At 52.1% G+C, this 18,078-nt stretch overlaps 1 protein-coding gene across 1 annotated transcript in view; it reads right to left on the bottom strand.

The window, feature by feature from the left end:
• Trappc10 (trafficking protein particle complex subunit 10) overlaps positions 1–18,078 on the bottom strand; it is a 58,601-nt gene that overhangs the window by 2,514 nt on the left and 38,009 nt on the right. The window contains exons 8-21 of the mRNA XM_042687385.1: positions 17,020–17,166; positions 15,239–15,353; positions 14,768–14,844; positions 13,486–13,577; positions 12,114–12,254; positions 11,340–11,452; positions 9,378–9,892; positions 8,210–8,351; positions 6,454–6,612; positions 5,617–5,849; positions 4,379–4,479; positions 3,643–3,769; positions 2,521–2,691; positions 1,521–1,698 (exon numbers count right to left, since the gene is read on the bottom strand). Of these exons, the coding sequence (XP_042543319.1) occupies positions 1,521–1,698; positions 2,521–2,691; positions 3,643–3,769; positions 4,379–4,479; positions 5,617–5,849; positions 6,454–6,612; positions 8,210–8,351; positions 9,378–9,892; positions 11,340–11,452; positions 12,114–12,254; positions 13,486–13,577; positions 14,768–14,844; positions 15,239–15,353; positions 17,020–17,166 (2,311 nt within the window). The remainder of the gene's footprint in view (positions 1–1,520; positions 1,699–2,520; positions 2,692–3,642; positions 3,770–4,378; positions 4,480–5,616; positions 5,850–6,453; positions 6,613–8,209; positions 8,352–9,377; positions 9,893–11,339; positions 11,453–12,113; positions 12,255–13,485; positions 13,578–14,767; positions 14,845–15,238; positions 15,354–17,019; positions 17,167–18,078) is intronic.

Genomic DNA, 18,078 nt, shown 5'->3' with positions numbered 1-18,078 from the left:
GCACAGCGATGTGCACAGGCCGCCCGCCCGCACTCAGCGGGGGAGAGCTGCGAGCAGCACAGCGGTGTGCACAGGTCGCCCGCCCGCCCGCCAGCCCACACTCAGCGGGGGAGAGCTGCTAGCGGGGATGCACACGCGCAGCTCTTTGTGCACAGCGCCTCGCGCGCACTCCGTGGCGCCACTGCTCTCGGGCAGACCACAGTGGCCGCACCAGAAAAGCAGGCTCTCCTCTGCACGAGGCACGCAGGGCCAGCTAAGATGGGTGGCACGGCTTCCCAGACCAACAGTCTCCCACGTTTGGGTAGGAAGTATCTGCCAAGGCTCCGGGGTTGAGAGCCGGGTCCCCAGCTAGGGGCCCTGCGCAATGCCTGAGCTCTGCAGCGGGTGAGCTCGTGATTACATCACAGGGCTTCGCAGTCGGGGCCTGGTGAGAGGAAGTGGGGGAGCAGCCTCCTCTATCACAAGCTCCTGCCGCTCCGATAGTCGGGCTGACCACCTCTGAAACGGGGACCTAAATCTACTCTCCTGCTTGAAGTTAATGTTCGTTCTTAGGCACGGAGAACGTGCTCAAAGGACTACATGAAATCAGACTGCACCCACACCTGGTCTGCAGACTGCCACAGTCTGGCTTTAGTCAGCAGCAAAGGTAACATCCACCGCTAACAAAAGGCCGCCTCGCAAGCTCTGAGTCTGTGAGGCGGGGCCTGCCTCAAGCGCTCCACAGCACACCAGACCCCAGAGCGACTGCAAGAGGAGACGCAGACCGAGCTAGCCCCTACGAAGCCAGGTATTAAGGAGATTTCAAAGAATGGAAATCAGCAGTATTTTTCCTTTGTTTGAGGATACACTTATTTTTTATAAACATGTCTTGAGTTTACTGTTGCTGCAAAGTAAACAAGTAAATACGTATTTGTCAACCATGTGTTTAGAGCAACTTTGGGAATCACTGGACTGAGGAACCCAAGCGCTGGTGAGGTGAGGAGAGGTGGGAGGAGCCTGGGGACAGTGGGAGGGGTGAGGTGAGGAGGGCTGGGAGGAGCCTGGGGACAGTGGGAGGGGTGAGGTGAGGAGGGCTGGGAGGAGCCTGGGGACAGTGGGAGGGGTGAGGTGAGGAGGGCTGGGAGGAGCCTGGGGACAGTGGGAGGGGTGAGGTGAGGAGGGCTGGGAGGAGCCTGGGGACAGTGGGAGGGGTGAGGTGAGGAGGGCTGGGAGGAGCCTGGGGACAGTGGGAGGGGTGAGGTGAGGAGGGCTGGGAGGAGCCTGGGGACAGTGGGAGGGGTGAGGTGAGGAGGGCTGGGAGGAGCCTGGGGACAGTGGGAGGGGTGAGGTGAGGGAGTGTTGGCTGTTGGCTGCCGAGCAGAGGGGTCTTGAAGCTGCTTCAGGAGTGAGGGCTGGACCGGGGTCACAGGCACAGAGCCGCTGTTGGGCTCCAGGGGGGCTTCAGCCGGGCAGAGGAGTTGTGGTCACCAAGCCCAGGACTGCTGTGTAATGGCATGGTAGGAGATGGCGCTCGGACGCACCTTCATACATGAGCTTGGTGGACAGGTAGTCATCGGATTCCACCAGTGCTTCGTCCTTGTCCACCTCCAGGAGGGCGGCCAGCCGCGTGATGGACACCTCCAGGGAGCAGAGCGAGCCAGTCCTACAGTACTGCGCTCCCGGAGCAGGCAGGATCTCAGCCTTCACGGTGTACAGAGTCTAGGCAGGAAGGAACAGAAAAGTTCAAAGGCAATAAAAGCCCGAGGCCAATGAAGGCAATGGGGGGCTGCCGCACAGCCTCACATCACCACGGCCCGGCCACTCGGGTCCAGACACGGAGACCTGGGAGGCCTAACACCAGAGCCCGCCAGCCTTCCCCGCATTATGGACATCAAGCATAGGATATCTCCCCGTGTCCCGGACTCAGACTATCAACACTGCTTAGCTTGCTCCATCCATCTATTCATCTACATTTCTGAACTTGACTTACGTGTGTGTATTGTTGTGTTGACTGAGGTACTGGGATTTGAACCCAGGGCCTCGCTTGCTGAGCCACCTCCCTGAAGTGTTTTAAAGCAAATTTGGGACAAGGTGGACTTCTCGCTCCCTGTGTCCAGTATGCGTTACTAAAAGCTGTAGACAGGACTGGGAAGGTGGCTCAGTGGTAGAGCGCTTGCTTTGCATGCTTGAGGCCCTGGGTTCAATTCCTCAGCACCACATAAGCAAAAAGAAAAAAGCTGGAAGTGGCGCTGTGGCTCAAGTGGTAGAGCGCTAGCCTTGAGCTGAAGAGCTGAGGGACAGCGCCCAGGCCCGGAGTTCAGGCCCTACAACCAGACCCCCCCAAAAAAAAACCCCAAGCTTTTCTCCAGAGCACAGCATTAGCGGCGTGCACACCACGGCCGGTGCTCAGCGGCTCAGTCAACAAGTGCCCCGAGCCTCTGCTTTACTACACCGAGATGCGCCTGGAAATCAGAGGGAATCATGGAGTGACACCTGCACTTCCCCGCCCCACGCCCACGGTCCAAATCATACATTACGTACAAAAAAGTTTTCCACTTGAAATTCGTACGTGTAGGGCTTTAAGGAGACGGACAGCTGTTCTCCAGCTGCTGGGGAGAATCCAACAGAGAAGCGGCCGTGCAGAGCGGGGGGAGGCTCCCGTGTCCACGTCAGCTCCCAGACGAAGAACACCGACTGCTTGCTGTGGATGTGCTGCAGAGAGCAGAGGGGGTCAGTCCCGAGCCGCCGAGGGCCCGGAGAACACGGATCCGGAGGGAGGGAGGCCAGGTCCCGCTCCCCGGCTCATGGCATATGGGGATGGGGCAGAAATGTAAGGATGCTGGGCCAAGTTGGAGGAAGCAGGGAGTCTGTCTCTCCCTCTCCCTTCCTCTCACGCTGCTGCCTTCTCCCCCACCCTCTTCCCTTCCCCAGTAAAGTGAGCAGCTCTGTTCCACCACGCACTCCACACCATGAAATGCCGCCTCACCACAGGTGGAAAAGCAGCCCGCCAAGCAACCATGGACTGAAACCATGAGCCAAAGCAAATCCCTCCACTGAGTGAAGGGGTGAAGACAGTCATCAACCAATTCCATCCTGACACCCACACCCACTGCTCTCCACACACAGCCCACTGGGAGGGAGCATGAGAGGGCAGCCCCAACCCACTGCTGGACGCGATGCCTGCACTCCTGCTCAGCACGGGGTGGCCATGCCAAGCATTACTGGGCAAGTCTTCTGCAAATGAAGGCACCACTGGCAAGCCCCTGATGGTTCCAACACAGCAGCATTTACTGTCCAAAAGCGCCATAAGAAAAGGCAGTGCTCAGCCCGGCAGCGAGGACACGCCAGCCACACGGAACTGGTGCTCTTTCCTCAGGGGTGGCCCAGACCTTAACAGGAGACAAAGCACCACCTGCATCTGCACAAGTCAGGCGCAGACAGGCAGGTCACGATTCAATGCTCTTTGCCTGATCCATTGCGGTGCTGTGTACCCCCCTCACCCCCAAAACCCACATGTGCACACACACAGCACAGGGGTCCACTGGTGGCCAGCCCTTCTGAATCAGCCTCCTCTGCACCACGAGCTCAACATCCAACCTGAGGGCACACGGCCCAGCACACCCGTCCCGAGGTCACGCTGGCCTCCAGAGCGCGTCTGTTTACCTGCTGGGGCTGCGTGTTCAGTGGTATTATCCTCAGGTCAGAAGCCTGGCCTGTGTCCTCCAGATTACTATCTGACAGCTCAAAGTCGAGTTCTGACAAGTTCTGGACACAAACCTGGACATATTTCCTAAAACAGAAATAATGTGATTTTGATATTTACAAATCTTATAAAGTACACTTTACTTTGTTAGGAGACCTCACTGACTAGGGAATCAGAACAGTGAAAGAAAAAGAAATACATATGTTTCCACATTTGACTTAAAACCTCCCCAAATCCTCTCAAGCAGTTGATTTCTATGGGAAGTGATCAGAGGGACAGTTCTGCTGTGGTTTTGTAAATGACATAGTCAGTTTCCCTACAACAAAGCATCAACCCCAAAGGTCAGGTTCTCAGTAACTAGCGCTCACTAGCAGATGACAGGGAAAGTCATTCTTCAGCCAAAGAGCATACATCTAGCCAGTCCAGAATGACAGGTCTTCTGAAGGCTGAACAATGCAGTATACCAACAGGTGAATGATTTAGGACACTGAGAAGAGGTAAAAGGAGACTCTCCAGTGTACTCTGTGTCTGGACCCCAACTCAAATAAACTCTGGGACAGAGGGAAGAGGATACATGGATTAGGTGAACAGGAACAAGGAGTGGCTGAGAACGGGCCCTGGCCATGGTCTGTAAGGAAGTGTAATCAGGCAAGGCCCGACTTTGCATGGAGCAGCCTGGCCTCGTGTCTCTGTTACCGAGCTCCAGCAGAGAGCAGGGAGTGCGTGGTCCTGAAGGGCACGCTGAATGTCAGCGCGATGACAGTGGAGTAGATGGACCACGGGCAGTCAATGGACACCTGCAGGAAACAGAGGAACATGCTCAGCACACTTCCCAGGTGGCAAGCCCAGCTCTAGCAACTGCCAATCTCCTGCACACTTTATTATCACTTCCCTGCACATTCCTCAGAATGTTTTTGTTTTTTTTTTTGGGTCCGGTCGTGGGGCCTGAACTCTGGGCCTGGGCGCTGTCCCTCAGCTCTTCAGCTCAAGGCTAGCGCTCTACCACTTGAGCCACAGAGCCACTTCCAGCTTTTTTCTTTTTGCTTATGTGGTGCTGAGGAATCGAACCCAGGGCCTCAAGTATGCAAGGCAAGCGCTCTACCACTGAGCCACCTTCCCAGCCCCTCCTACTAAATGTATGCATATGAGCTAGCCAGAAACCAACCAAACCTGGGATACAGAACTGGTGAGTTGTACAGGCAAGTACCACTGCAGCCTCACACACTGAGGCCCTGAGCCAAGGGTCCCGGGAAGTGCAGAGGCGGGCGCCGCCGAGGGCTCTAGCAATCCCTAGCTACTCCAGCGGAGCTAACGTATCCCACGCTGCTGCAGACGTTCCTAAAATATCACTTGACAGAGCAAGGAGTTCCCCAACGAGCAAGAGTAGACTTGGGTCTTAAGCTTTCCATGCATTCACACCCCTCCCTCCCTAAGAACCATGAGTTCCGCCTCCTCGACTCCTTAAGGACTGAAACAGGAAACCATCCCGAGTTTATGTCACAGTCTCTTCTAAGTGAATGAGTGGCGTCTGAGACTTTTGTCCTACTGCTCCTGTGCCATGCGGGGCAGGTCAAAGGCCCTCAGGAGAGTGCCTGTGTCAGGGGGTGGACAGACAAGCCCATGGGACATGGGTCCCCCTCTCAAGCTGACTCCCGTGTGCCTGGGTGCACGGCCAGAGCTCGCACACAGCTATTAAACGCCAGCTCAAAAACCCACTGCGACTGCGTCTTCTGGCCCAGCCATGAAACACACAACCCCGTCGTTCACCACAGTAATATGGGCTGTCTTTCCCCAAGCCAGGGTGGGGCGGTCAGGCAGGCCTGCTGCACATGGTGGAGCTCCACAGGAGAGGACCCGGGACGGGGAGTGCTGTCTCTCCCACGTCCGATGAGCAGAAGCTGCCACCGTAACTCTATGGCTTGCGGCCCCCCTACCTTGTGGTCCGTGGTGATCATACCAACGGCAGCTCTCTGCCTGTCGTCCTTCTGCTTCCCGGGGGGCTCCGGTGAGGCCAGCACGCTGCTCTCCACCCCAGCGGCGGGGGCCGAAGGGGACGACAAAACCTCCAGCTCAAACTCGATCACGTGGTACGCAGGTGCAGCAGGGAGGCTGATGCTTGTGACCTTGTCAGAGGACTGGATCCGGAGCAGTGCCGTGGAGGACTCCTCTGTGGGAGACAAAGCCCCCTCAGCACCTTGCCTCATCCGTTCTTCCCACCGTCAGTGCAGACCTGGCATGAGATGCCCCAGAGCCCCACGGAGCTGGATGCAAGGGGAGAGGCAAGGAAATCCCAGAAAGACGCAGGATGGGGCTCAGCAGAGGGGCTGGCAGCTCACAGCACCACCCTCAGGTGAAGACAGAGGGGCAGTTTCCACCAGGAGCACACATCCTCACACCATGTCCGCCTGCTCCACCCCTCCCCAGAGGCCTTCCTCCTCCGTGAGGCTCAGGCCTACTCAGGACAGGAGCCCCTCAAGAGTCTGATCTGATGTGCTTCGGCTCTCAGTGATGGATGGGTAGCCAAGGCTAGTGAGGTGCTCAACAGAGCTGGCCAGCCACGAGGCTGCCCTACGCTTCCCAGCAAAGTCAGCAGCAGCTGACACCCAGCACATGCTCCATGCCCAGTCCACCATGAACATGACCTCAGGTGCCACGGAGGCCAGCAGGGAACATCCAAAGTGTCAGGACGCGTGGACTGGGGCAGCAATGCCAGCCACTCTCACTTCCTCATGTGTGGGACATGGTTTGTCTACGCCATACGCCTGCCTCACCTCTCGAGTTGGAATAGATCATGGCTCTGTTTTCCGCCTGGCACAGGATGAGCATGGCTTCTGCGTTGCTGAGCTGGAGGCTATCCCCATTTCTCACTGTATAATGGCCAGTAGTGACAGTAAACTTGACCTTCTGAGGAATGCCAGCCAAAAGGCTATCTAAAGGGAATAAGATGGCAATTAGCACTGCTCAACCCAGATAAGAGGCTACCGAGGCCCACATAGAGGATTCATGGCACTGTTTCCTTTACTGCAGACACTTGGTTGTTCATCTTGGATACTGCTCAGTCTTCCGCACTCCCTTGCCCCCTGCATGCTACAACCTGTAGCACTGGGGGAGGAGAGCCTGGGTCTCCATCCTGCAGTGGTCTAGAGTGACCGTGACTGAGAGTCTTGAGAACACAGGTTACCATGGGGAGCGGGGCGCCTTGGACCTCCCTGATTTTGATTCAGAAGTAGCAAAGCAAGGACAGCTGTGTCTCTCGCCACAATCAAGAGTGAGCTCAACTCAAGCCCCACAACTGACAAAAAAAAAGAGATCTTTCATGCCATTGTTTCTAACATATTTATAAGATTATGTCTTTGCTGCCTTGTATGTCCCTCCCCCATGGTACAACCCCTGCTTTCACTATCTATGATGTTGGTCTACGTGGAGGGGAAGGGAAAAAACAAATAGTTAAAACAGGGTTACAGGAGGACCCATTGCAACAATGAGATGTACAAGTTGTTATGTGTAAAACGAATTTTACAACTTTGGTGGGGGGGACGGGGGGGGGGGGGGGAGGATGGGAAGGGATGGGAAGGATGAGAAGGGGAAACAAAGGAGGAGGCTACAATGCTTGATAAGAAATGTGCTCATTATCTTACCCATGTAATTGTAACCCCTCTGTACAGTATTTTCACAATTAAAAAAATTGTCAAATATTAAAAAAAAAAAAGTGAGCTCAAGTCTCTGAGACTCCTGCCCTGGAGGGTGGGGGAAGGAGGTGAGAGGAACAAGAAGTACAAAGACAAGAGAGGGAGGTAAAGGTGGGCAGGAAGGGGTTGGCAGAGGCAGGGACGGGTCTCTGCAGGAGTTCCAAAGCAGGAAGACTGAGAACTGGACTTCGATTAAAAAAAGTTCCCTTGTTCCTTTAAACTGTAAAGGAGGCAAGGAGGCTACAGATGTGCTAGGGACATCTTCTTAGGAGCTGGCAGGACACTGAAGGAGCAGCAGGCCTGGCTTGGGAGAGCAGACAGGGCGCACACGGGGGTTTGGGTACAGGGTGTGTGCACATTTACGTGGGCCTCCCCCACAGTGGAAGAAACAAACAAGCACACCATCCCCAGCCGAAGGGAGCCCCAGTCTTCACTTACTAGTGTTTAATAAAGGCCTTCCGGTCTTCAGCCATTCGAGACCGCCAGCTCCTTCTAACTTAGACCTCATTTGAATGGCCAGTAGCTCTGAATAACAACGCCGGGTGAGGGTTTCCAGGGAAGTCTTAGCAGCCCAGGCAACACCCTGTTCCTCAGCATCTAAAGGGAGCGCCAGCTGGGAGCCTGCACAGCTCCTGGCGGCAGACCCTGCCTGTCTGACAGCTGGCTACCTTTTCTGCTTTCTTATTCTCAATACTCCAGTTAAAAACGTAGCATTTCTGGGCAACTCATTTCAGTCCATTGGCTCCGGACAGAATTTCCACTACATTAGCCTGGTATTCCCGCGGCCGGAGAGAGGAAGGCAGCCCCCCTGAGCCACCTCCCGAGTGGCTGTACTCACCGGCCAGAGGCTCCACGTGCAGCTGGGGCTCCTGAGAGTACACGTCATACTGCACGATGGGGTAGATGTGCGGAAGGACGAACCACACAGGGCCCACTGAGGCGCACAACTGCCGGAGCGTGTACGTTCCAGGCTCCTTGGCCTAGGGTCAAAAATCAGGCACTTGGAAAGATGGCCACCTATTTGTGGTTACAAGCTTCCTGGTAAGACCGAATGTGATCTCTTCCAAATGCCTGTCTTCTTTCCCTCCTAGCCTTCTGCCTGGGCATCTGGTCTGCACTTGGGCTGTTCCAACAGGTCCTCCCAAACCTGGATTTTTCTGAGCAGCTGATGCTTCAGTCTGGACTCAGATTACGAATGAGTTTGTTTGTTCGTGTTTGTTTGCTCATGGCACACTGTGAAGGTCAGCAGATGCAAGCCCTGCTCCGGGACAAGAGCAGACCCACGTGGGACTGAGAATGCCCCTTCCCGCCTCCCCACCCACTCAAGAGAGCCGCATACATAGGGGATGCTGCAGCAGAGGAAATGGGCCAAAAACAACTACTCCAGCCCCATGCAGACACAAAAGGAGGACATTCACCAAGAGTGGACTTTCTTTGAAATCTCAGTTTAATGAGGGTAACTAATACACAAAGGAAATGGTTAACTAAATCTACTAATCCTATTTGATAAAAAGAGTGTATATAACAAACTTCATTCAAAATCCACAGGGCCTAGGAAGGTGGCTCAGTGGTAGATGCTTGCCTGGCATGCATAAGGCCCTAGGTTTGGTTTGATTCCTCAGCACCACATAAGCAGAAAAAGCCAGAAGTGGTGCTGTGGCTCAAGTGGTAGAGCGCTAGCCTTGAGCTGAAGAGCTGAGGGACAGCACCCAGGCCCAGAGTTCAGGCCCCATGACCGACAGACCAAAAAAAAAAAAAAAAAAAATCCAACAACAGCGAAAATGTGTAGGAAATGTTTTATGTCTGGGGTGCAGCAGCAGTGGTAGAACGCTTGTTTAGCAAGCACGAGACACCAAGTTCAAGCCCCAGTATGGAGGGAGGGGGAACTTGGAATTTTTTAGGTCACTGTCATTTTCGTTAAGGACAAAGAAGAAAGCACAGGGAAGCAGGCAGAGCCCCACCCCCACCGAGGCTGCCTCCCACAGGGACGCAGGCAGAGCCCATACCTGAGTCCTGAAGGTGACCCTGTTGGCCCCCGGCTCCAGGGTCACGCTGCTGCACTTCAGCACGTGGGCCCCGTCTTCCAGGGCCACCCCGGAGGCTGTCTCTAGGGACGAGCCACTTTCCTGCCTCCGCAGGAGCATGTGCACATTTCTGCAAATGATCCCGGTGGTGTTGAGAGAGCTGTCGGAAGGGCTTCTCTCGAACATCTCCGACAGCTCCAGCGCGGGCAGGCTGCTCTGCGAGGTGGGGAATGGCGAGGCCTCACTGGGGAATTTAATGATCCCGTTGGACGTCTTGTGCTTGGTGAGCCACTCCGCCGTCTTCCGGTAACTGTTTTTCTCAATGCTGAAGTGGACGTTGACAGCAATCTGGTCCATGTGGACAGGGACAGGCATCTGGCTGCACAAGGTTATTTCCAGGGACAAAATGCCACCCGCGTGGACCACAGCATTGGAAGGGTCAAAATGCAGATCGCGCAGCTGTGCGAAGGAGTGCATGGGCAGTACCACCTTGTGACCTGCAAGCACACACCATCATGCCCGCACCCGCTCTGCCGCGCAGAGCGCAAGACCACCACAAAAACGCGGCCACCACAGAGCTGAAACTGCCCAGGAGTGTGGAGGGCAGGGGAAGTATAACACCAACAGATACAGGGGGTTGGAAGTCTGCTGGGACAATTCTGAGAGCCACAGGGCAACAAGCTGCCCAATGTCAAAATAACACATCAGTAGTCCTGTTTATAGAGTTCATCTTTTTAAAAAACAATTCTAGGGGCTCTGGGTTCCATTCCTCAGCACCACATAAACAGAAAAGCCGGAAGCAGCATTGTAGCTCAAGTGGTAGAGTGCTAGCCCTGAGCTGAAGAGCTGGGGGACAGCACCCAGGCCCCCAGTTCAAGCCCCAGGACCGGAAGAAAAAAAAACACCTAAAAACAATTCTAACACTCTCCCATACACTTAATATTCTCAAGGAAAGTTCTCAGAGCCAGTTCAAATGAGTCTAACAGATGGCACGTGAATTCTATCTCAGCAAAGCCAGTTCACACGGGTCTATCAGACGGCAGGTGAATTCTACCTCAGCAAAGAGAAAAGTCAGTGCCTTAACAAAAGGGCACTGGTGGCTCACGCCCATCATCCTAGCTACTCAGGAGGCTGATCTATGGCTCACGCCCCTCATCCTAGCTACTCAGGAGGCCGAGATCTGAGGATTGCAGTGCAAAGCCAGCCCAGTGAGAAAGCCTGTGAGACTTATCTCCAGTTAACCACAAGAAAACTGGAAGTGTCTCTATGGTTCATGTGGTAGAATGCTAGCCTTAAGCAACAGAGCTTAGGGACAGGACCCACGCCTCCAGTTCAAGCCCCATGGCCAAGAACAATAACAACAACAACAAAAAGAGACAAAAGTAACTCTTCTAAATTACAAGAGAATCAGATGTAATAACCAACAACATATGTGCCCTTGTTGAAATCTAAAAATAAACTGTGTGGAAGAAATTTTAAAGACAACTCAGGCACCAGGTGCCTGTGGCTCATGCCCGTAATCCTAGCTACTCAAGAGGCTGTGATCTGAGGATTGTGGTTCAAAGCCAGCCCGGGGAAAGAAAGTCTGTGAGACCCTTATCTCTAATTAACCACCAGAAAACCAGAAGTGGTGCTGTGGCTCAAGGTGAGCTGAAGAGCTCAGGGACCACCAACCAGGCCCAGAGTTCAAGCCCCACGGCCACCACCACCACCAACAAAAGACAATTAGGGTAATCTTAATTGATATTGCCTGTGTTCCCTTGGGCATCTTCCTCATATGTGGTGACACACCCTCCATGTGCAGTGTGAGAGCGCAGGGCAGTCTGGGAAATCGCATCCCATGTTTTTGCCACACAGCAGGTGAACTGCTGCCTCCAGGGAGCGGGGCTATCTCACATTATTCTTCTTACGTCTCTGTGGACAGACTAGGAACACAGGTCTTACCAGGGCTGCCCTCCTGGCGGCTGGCAAAGCTGAGTATCTCCTGGCAGAAGTACTTCCGCTCCTCCTCAGTCAGGCAGTGGTCGCTGGCCAGAAGGCTGCTGGTCTGCAGGTAGCTGGAGTGGACGGTTAAGGGCCTGGAGGGCTTCACATGGAGGAGACTTGGAGTAGAGGGCTTCAGAAGGTTTCTCTGGTCTTCAAAGTGTGATCCAGAGAATAGTATTCTTTTTATTAAAAAGTGATTAGAGCCAGAAAAGGCCAGAAGTGGCACTGTGGTTCAAATGGTAGAGTGCTAGCCTTGAGCAAAAGAAGCTCAGAGCCAGCACCTATGCCTGGAGTTCAAGCCCCAGGACTGGGGGAAAAAAAAAAAAAACACAGAAAAATTAGAAGCCAGGCACTGGTGGCTCATACCTGTAACCCTAGCTACTAACTAAGGAGGTTGAAATCTGAGGATCACAGCTCAACACCAGCCTGTACAAGAATGTGAGGCTTTTATTTCCAATAAACAAGTGGCGCTGCGGCTCAAGTGGTAGAGCGCTCATCTTGAGCTGAAGAGCTCAGGGAAGTGCCCAGGCCCAGAGTTCAGGCCCCACAACTCCGGGGGGGGGAGGGGGGGGGCACGACATTGACCAGGCATTTCGTTCACATTCTACTGTTAATAGGTGTGCATGGGACAGTATTTCTCTCTTTAGTATTATGTGCTTACTCATCACGAATAAGGCTGCTATACTAAAGAAAAGAGTTTTCCTATTTCATGAAACTGGATTTAAAGGATACTTTTCCATTTGCCCAAGGTGTTTTTGGCATTCAGCTAGTTGCTTCCGTGTGTGCGTGACGGGCAGGACCCAGCCCTCAGCCAGATAATTTTTCAAAGCTCCCTGAAGATAGACTTCTGCCTTTTGCGGAGACTTCTTCCTCCTTCCAGAGTCAACAGACAAGCTTGTTAGGGCTCAGAACCTCAGCACACACAGCCTCAGCTGCCCACTGTGCCTCAGTTCTTGCCACCAGAGATACAGGCCCGTCTCTACGCCATCCTTCCTGCCATGGTCCCAGGAGGAAGCCATGGAAGGGACTGGCCGGGGAGATCTGAGAAACAGCTCCTCGTGGTGCCAACACAATGGCACGAGTCATAGCATTATCACCTTTCTGACGGAGTCTGAGCTGAGCGAGCGAGAGCAGCTCACTCCTTCCCGTGGACAGAGGATACAGCACAGCCACCTCAGGGAGAAGTGCCAGCCGCAACACACAGCGAGCAGAGGCATGGCGTCACACTCCTCACACCTGTACGCATTTTGCACAGGAAGTACACAGGGACACAGAGAGCCACAAAGGACTAACCTAGCAACACATGAACTCCCTGTACAGGACGGGAAGGTGTGACTTCCACAGCATCGTCTGGGGCCTCACTCCAGACACCAGAGTCCGATGCTAGACCTGAGCCCGCAGTGACCCAGCTGCGATGGGCTTCAGCTGCTCTCACTGCTGGGGCTTTACTCAGCCCAGCAGACCCCTGTCCAGCAACCTCGTCAGTTCAGATAGATTATACTCTTTCCGTGTCATCTACTGCAAGCTTACTAAAGAATGATTTCAAGACCTCACTTCAACTATGCATTATTTTGGGGAAACATGAACAGCGATCTTCCCCTCTGTAACGCATCTCTTGTCAGGATGGTGAGCAGCAGTGACTCTGCCGGCCAGGTCTTCTCCACAACCGGCTGATTCCATCACACTGATAGAAACAGGCTCAACTGGGCATCTCCTCTGGGGAATCAACACCAAAGCTGGAGAGGAGGCTCTGTGGTCTCCCTCAGACCATCCCTGTGCCCATGCCCAAGGTACGTGGCTCACGCCGCTGGCCTTGAGACTGACCGTCCTGCTGAGACGGGTGTCGTGTGTGTGTGTGTGTGTGTTGAAAATTAGACAAACTTAATTAAACAAAAGTACTTCAAAGTAGCAGGGCCCTCAATGCTGTGCTAAGGGCAACAAGTAAAAAAGGCTCTCCATTTGGTTTTCAGAAGTAAAAAGCAAAACAATTTAGCATAGACTCTACATTTTCAAATCCACAGATTCATGTAGACTTTACACTAGCTCCACACATAAACTTCTCACTGTACTTGTGAAATGCTTCAAATTCAAGAAGATGCATTACATGTAAAATTCCGCCAGGTCCTTCCCGACGAGCTTGGCGGAGCGGAGTCTCCCGACACTCGTGTGCATCTCGATGGTGGTATGGGACAGGTCCTGAGGACAGGTTTTACAAAAGCAGAATTATGTACCTGAATCTTGCATTCACTAATCAAAAGCGGAAGCAAATGATGTCATCAATCGTGTAACTTTTTTTACATGATATCTACTTCTACACTAAGTTTTAAAGTAATACGTAATATGTGTTATACGAAGTTGGTAACTTTTATATATGTCCAGAAGCACAATAATGAAATCCTTGGGCTGGGAAGGTGGCTCAGTGGTAGAGTGCTTGCCTCGCATGCATGAGGCCCTGGGTTCGGTTCCTCAACACCACATAAGCAGAAAAAGCTGGAAGTGGCGCTGTGGCTCAAGTGGTAGAGCACTATCCCTTGAGCTGAAGAGCTGAGGGACAGCGCCCAGACCCAGAGTTCAGGCCCCACGACCAACAAAAATTAAAAATTAAAAAAAAATAATTATGAGGGCTGGGAAGGTGGCTCAGTGGTAGAGCACTTGCCTTGCATGCATGAGGCCCTGGGTTTGATTCCTCAGCACCACATAAGCAAAAAGAAAAAAGCCAGAAGTGGCGCTGTGCTCAAGTGGTAGAGCGCTAGCCTTGAGCTGAAGAGCTGAGGGACAGCGCCCAGGCCCAGAGTTCAGGCCCCACGACCAGACCCAAAAATAAATAAATAAATAACTATGAAATCCTCATGGACTCACACAGTACAGACTGGTGTCTGAGGTACCGTGACTGGCTGGCGCCGTCTCCTCCTGTTTGTGTGCAGGGACGCCCCATCACAGCGTAGTCTCAAATGCTTCCCAGGTCTCGAGCCCAGTTGACAGCCCTCTTCCACCCTCCCACCGCCCACCTGCTCTGCTTTCTGAAGTCTAATTGAACCCTTTTCAAATCAAGTACAATAGCTCTACCCAAGTTCAAATGGTTCCTTTATGCAAAGAAAATTATTCATTACTCTCTCTTAGAATTTCTCCTATTCAAAGGGCAAAGTCATTTTGAACAAAATTTAAAGTACACAGGTTGTGTTCATGCCTAATTATGGCACCACCACAAGAAACTCTGAAGACTTGATACACAATTATCCCATGTTTATACACAGCTCCCTAGGATAGCAGAGCGACCACTAGGCTCACAAGCAGGAGGTGTTTAGTACCAGCTCACCCCAATTCCCAAGACCACATGGAAAAGCAAAGCCAGTGGAGGTGGAGGTGCCCCGAGGCTGGACACTTACCAAGTAGTGCTTTTCAAAAGCTTCCACTGATGACAATGCTTCCTTGAGTTTCTTATAAGGACTCTGGGCTGTGTTGGCTTAAACAGAAAAGAAACAAGAATCCTTATTCATCTGGAGCAAGTACAGGTATACCCACTGACGTCTGCCTTCCAACTGAGGGGCGATCGACTCATCTGACTCCGGGGAAATGATCAACTCAGCCCTGCCAGTGAACCTACGTTGTTAGGATGTCTGCTCTTTCCCAAGAAATATATGCATGAAACAGTCTGAACCCTTCTAGTGACACTTCTCTCAGCTCTGAGTCAGACTCTTCAGAAACCCACATTACAAGTGCTCGCATCTGCATCTGAAACGGTCTTGGGTTCAAACGGTGAGACGCGATGTTCTCTCCGTCCCCCAGCGGACTAGCAGCCACGCATGGCGGCCAGCCCACAGGGGCTCTTCACCATGCATCAGCAGCAGCAGCAGTACCTGTGTCAGGTCGTTCTGCTCCCAAACCCGCCAAAAGGTCAACTGTCCTATTGAGATCCTCTGAGTTAGGTCCTTTTTCTGACACAAGTCCACAGAGATAGCCCAAGGATTTTAGCTGTTGAGATAAATCCACAATTTCAATTCATTAGCTACAAAAATCAGCAGTCAGAATTCATGAATTCTAATAGAAAAACTTCAAGCCCCGCTAGATTCTAGGAGAAACTTGGCTTTCTTAACCAAATGATTAGAATCTGGATATAAAAGTGCACTTTACACAATAGCCAAGATGTGGAAATAGCCCAGATGGCCTACAACAGATGAGTGGATCCAAAAAAATGTGAATCAAGGGGGTTGGGAAGATGGCTCAGTGGTAGAGTTCATTTCCTTGCATACATGAGGCCCTGGGTTTGATTCCTCAGCACCATGTAAGCAGAAAAAGCCAGAAGTGGTGCTGTGACTCAAGTGGTAGAGCGTTAGTCTTGAGCTAAAGAGCTGAGGGACAGTGCCAGGCCCAGAGTTCAGGCCTCAAGACAAAAAAAAAAAAAAAAAAAACAATAATAATAAAATAAAATTTAATACATGGGGATATAACAAATTATACAAATCTTTAGGCATTCCCAAACCGTGAGACCAAAGGAGATACTTTTAGGAGAGGAACACAGGCATAATGCCTATGTGCATCTGATCGCACAACATAATATTTATCAAAATGAACTCCAGGAAATAAAAACAAGAGGCTTTTTTTCTTTTTGCCATTTTTTTCTTTTTGTTCTGTTTGTTCATTTACATGTATTGGAGAGTTAGAGGGGGTACAGAAATGGAGGGACAAAGGGTGAACAAATGCAACAGTGGTACTCACTTGATACTATGTTGAAAATGAACTATCCAGCTTGTGGGGGGGGGAATGGGAGGGAAAAGCTGGGAGAGATCCAGGAAGGTGTGACACTGTCCAAAAAGAAATGTACTCTTGGCCAAGTGCTGGTGGCTCACTCCTATAATCCTACCTACTCAAGAGGCTGAGATCTTAGCATCACAGTTCAAAGCCAGCCCAGGCAGGAAAGTCCATGAGACTAATCTCCAATTAATGGCGAGAAGACCGGAAGTGACATTGTGGCTGTAAGTGGTAGAGTGCTAGCCTGGAGCGAAAGAGCTCAGATAGCACCTAGGCCCTGAGTTCAAGCCCCGCAACCAACCAAAAAGAAAAAAAGAAAAGAAATGTACTCTTTACTCGACCTTTGTGACTGTAACCTCTCTGTATATAACATCTATAACAATAAAAATTTTTAAAAACTAATAAGACTACTTCCTTAAAAATAAAAGACATTTTATTAAACTTTTTTGGGGGCATTTTAATGGGATCGTCCCAAACCCAAACATGTTCTACCCAGTCCCAGTGTGCCTCTGATGTTGTTGGTCTCCTGCCTGTTAATATTCATCCACCTGTAATCCAAGCTCCTAGGCTACTGTGAGCCCCAGCCCGGGCCCAGCTCTAGGCAGCTCCTGGCACCACACAGGCCCCCCACGCTGGGCCCTGCCACACCTCCTGACCCACCGTATCCTGACCCACAGCCATGTGTTCAGCACAGACAGAGCGAGCACCTGCCGCGTGCGGAACAACCTGCTGCGTGGAAAGGAAGCCCGGCCCTGTGGCTGCATCCACACTCACGGACACATGGTCATGAGTGCCGCCATGGAAAGAGCTAGCCTTCTTCCACAGCGCGTGACCCCTGGCACGGAGGCGCCAGCAGGCAGAGCAGGCGCTGCACGCTGGCAGTGGGTACCTTTTCCGTGGCATAGCTCCACAGTCCCACCATGTGAGCAATGTTGGAGTCTATCTGTGCCCGGTCACAGCAACCTTCTATCCTCTGCAACACCTCCAAACAGCTCAGAAATACCCAGCAGTCCAGAGCGCCGGGCGGGACGGACACCTGCAGAAGCACAAAGTATGGGCACTGAGGACGCAGAAGAGCACACAAACCCACACACCCAGCACAGTGCCAGGGCCGTCAGCCCTCATGTAGACAACCAATGGAAGGGGCCGGCAGCCCACAACGCTACAGGGCCAGGCCCACACAAGAACAAGCCTCTGGGCTCAGATTACAGGCGGTAATGAATTGACTTAGCAGAAATACAACTTTCATGAAACAAACTCCAAGATAGGGAAACAAAAGACTTTTTTTTAGTGTTTAGTTTTTGATCATTCTGTCTTCTTTACCTTATTTGTGGTGCATTGATGTTTATAGCTTTGGGAGGGTGCAGAGGAGGGCACAGAACTGGAGGAAGAAAGGGTGAGAAAGTGTAGTAGTGGAGCTCCCTGGACATTCATGGAAGTGAACTATTCAGTTCATGGTGGAGGCAGAAAGAAGGTGCTGGGAGAAAATGAGGAAATAGAAGACACCGTACAACAGGAAGTGTACTCATTACCCGACTCAAGTAAGCGTAATCCCGCTATATGTCATCATTTTAATAACAATAAAGTAAATTCATTAAAAAAAAGAAATCCAGGGGCTGGGAAGGTGGCTCAGTGGTAGAGCACTTGCCTTGCATGCTCGAGGCCCTGGGCTCGATTCCTCAGTACCACATAAGAAAAAAGCCGGAAGTGGCGCTGTGGCTCAAGTGGTAGAGCGCTAGCCTTGAGCTGAAGAGCTGAGGGACAGTGCCCAGGCCCAGAGTTCAGGCCCCACGACTGGACCCAAAAAAAAAAAAAGAAAAAGAAATCCAACTTTCAGTTAAATAATTTTAAAACATTACTAAGAGCCAGGCGCTGGTGGCTCACACCTGTAATCCTAGCTTCTCAGGCAGCTGAGATCTGAGTATGGTGGTTCAAAGCCAGCCTGGGC

This window comes from Dipodomys spectabilis, unplaced genomic scaffold (assembly GCF_019054845.1).
Source record: "Dipodomys spectabilis isolate Male_0828 unplaced genomic scaffold, ASM1905484v1 ptg000107l, whole genome shotgun sequence".
Taxonomy (NCBI): domain Eukaryota; kingdom Metazoa; phylum Chordata; class Mammalia; order Rodentia; family Heteromyidae; genus Dipodomys; species Dipodomys spectabilis.
The sequence above is the reverse complement of the archived record's forward strand: the minus strand, read 5'-3'. Positions and strand labels throughout refer to the sequence as shown.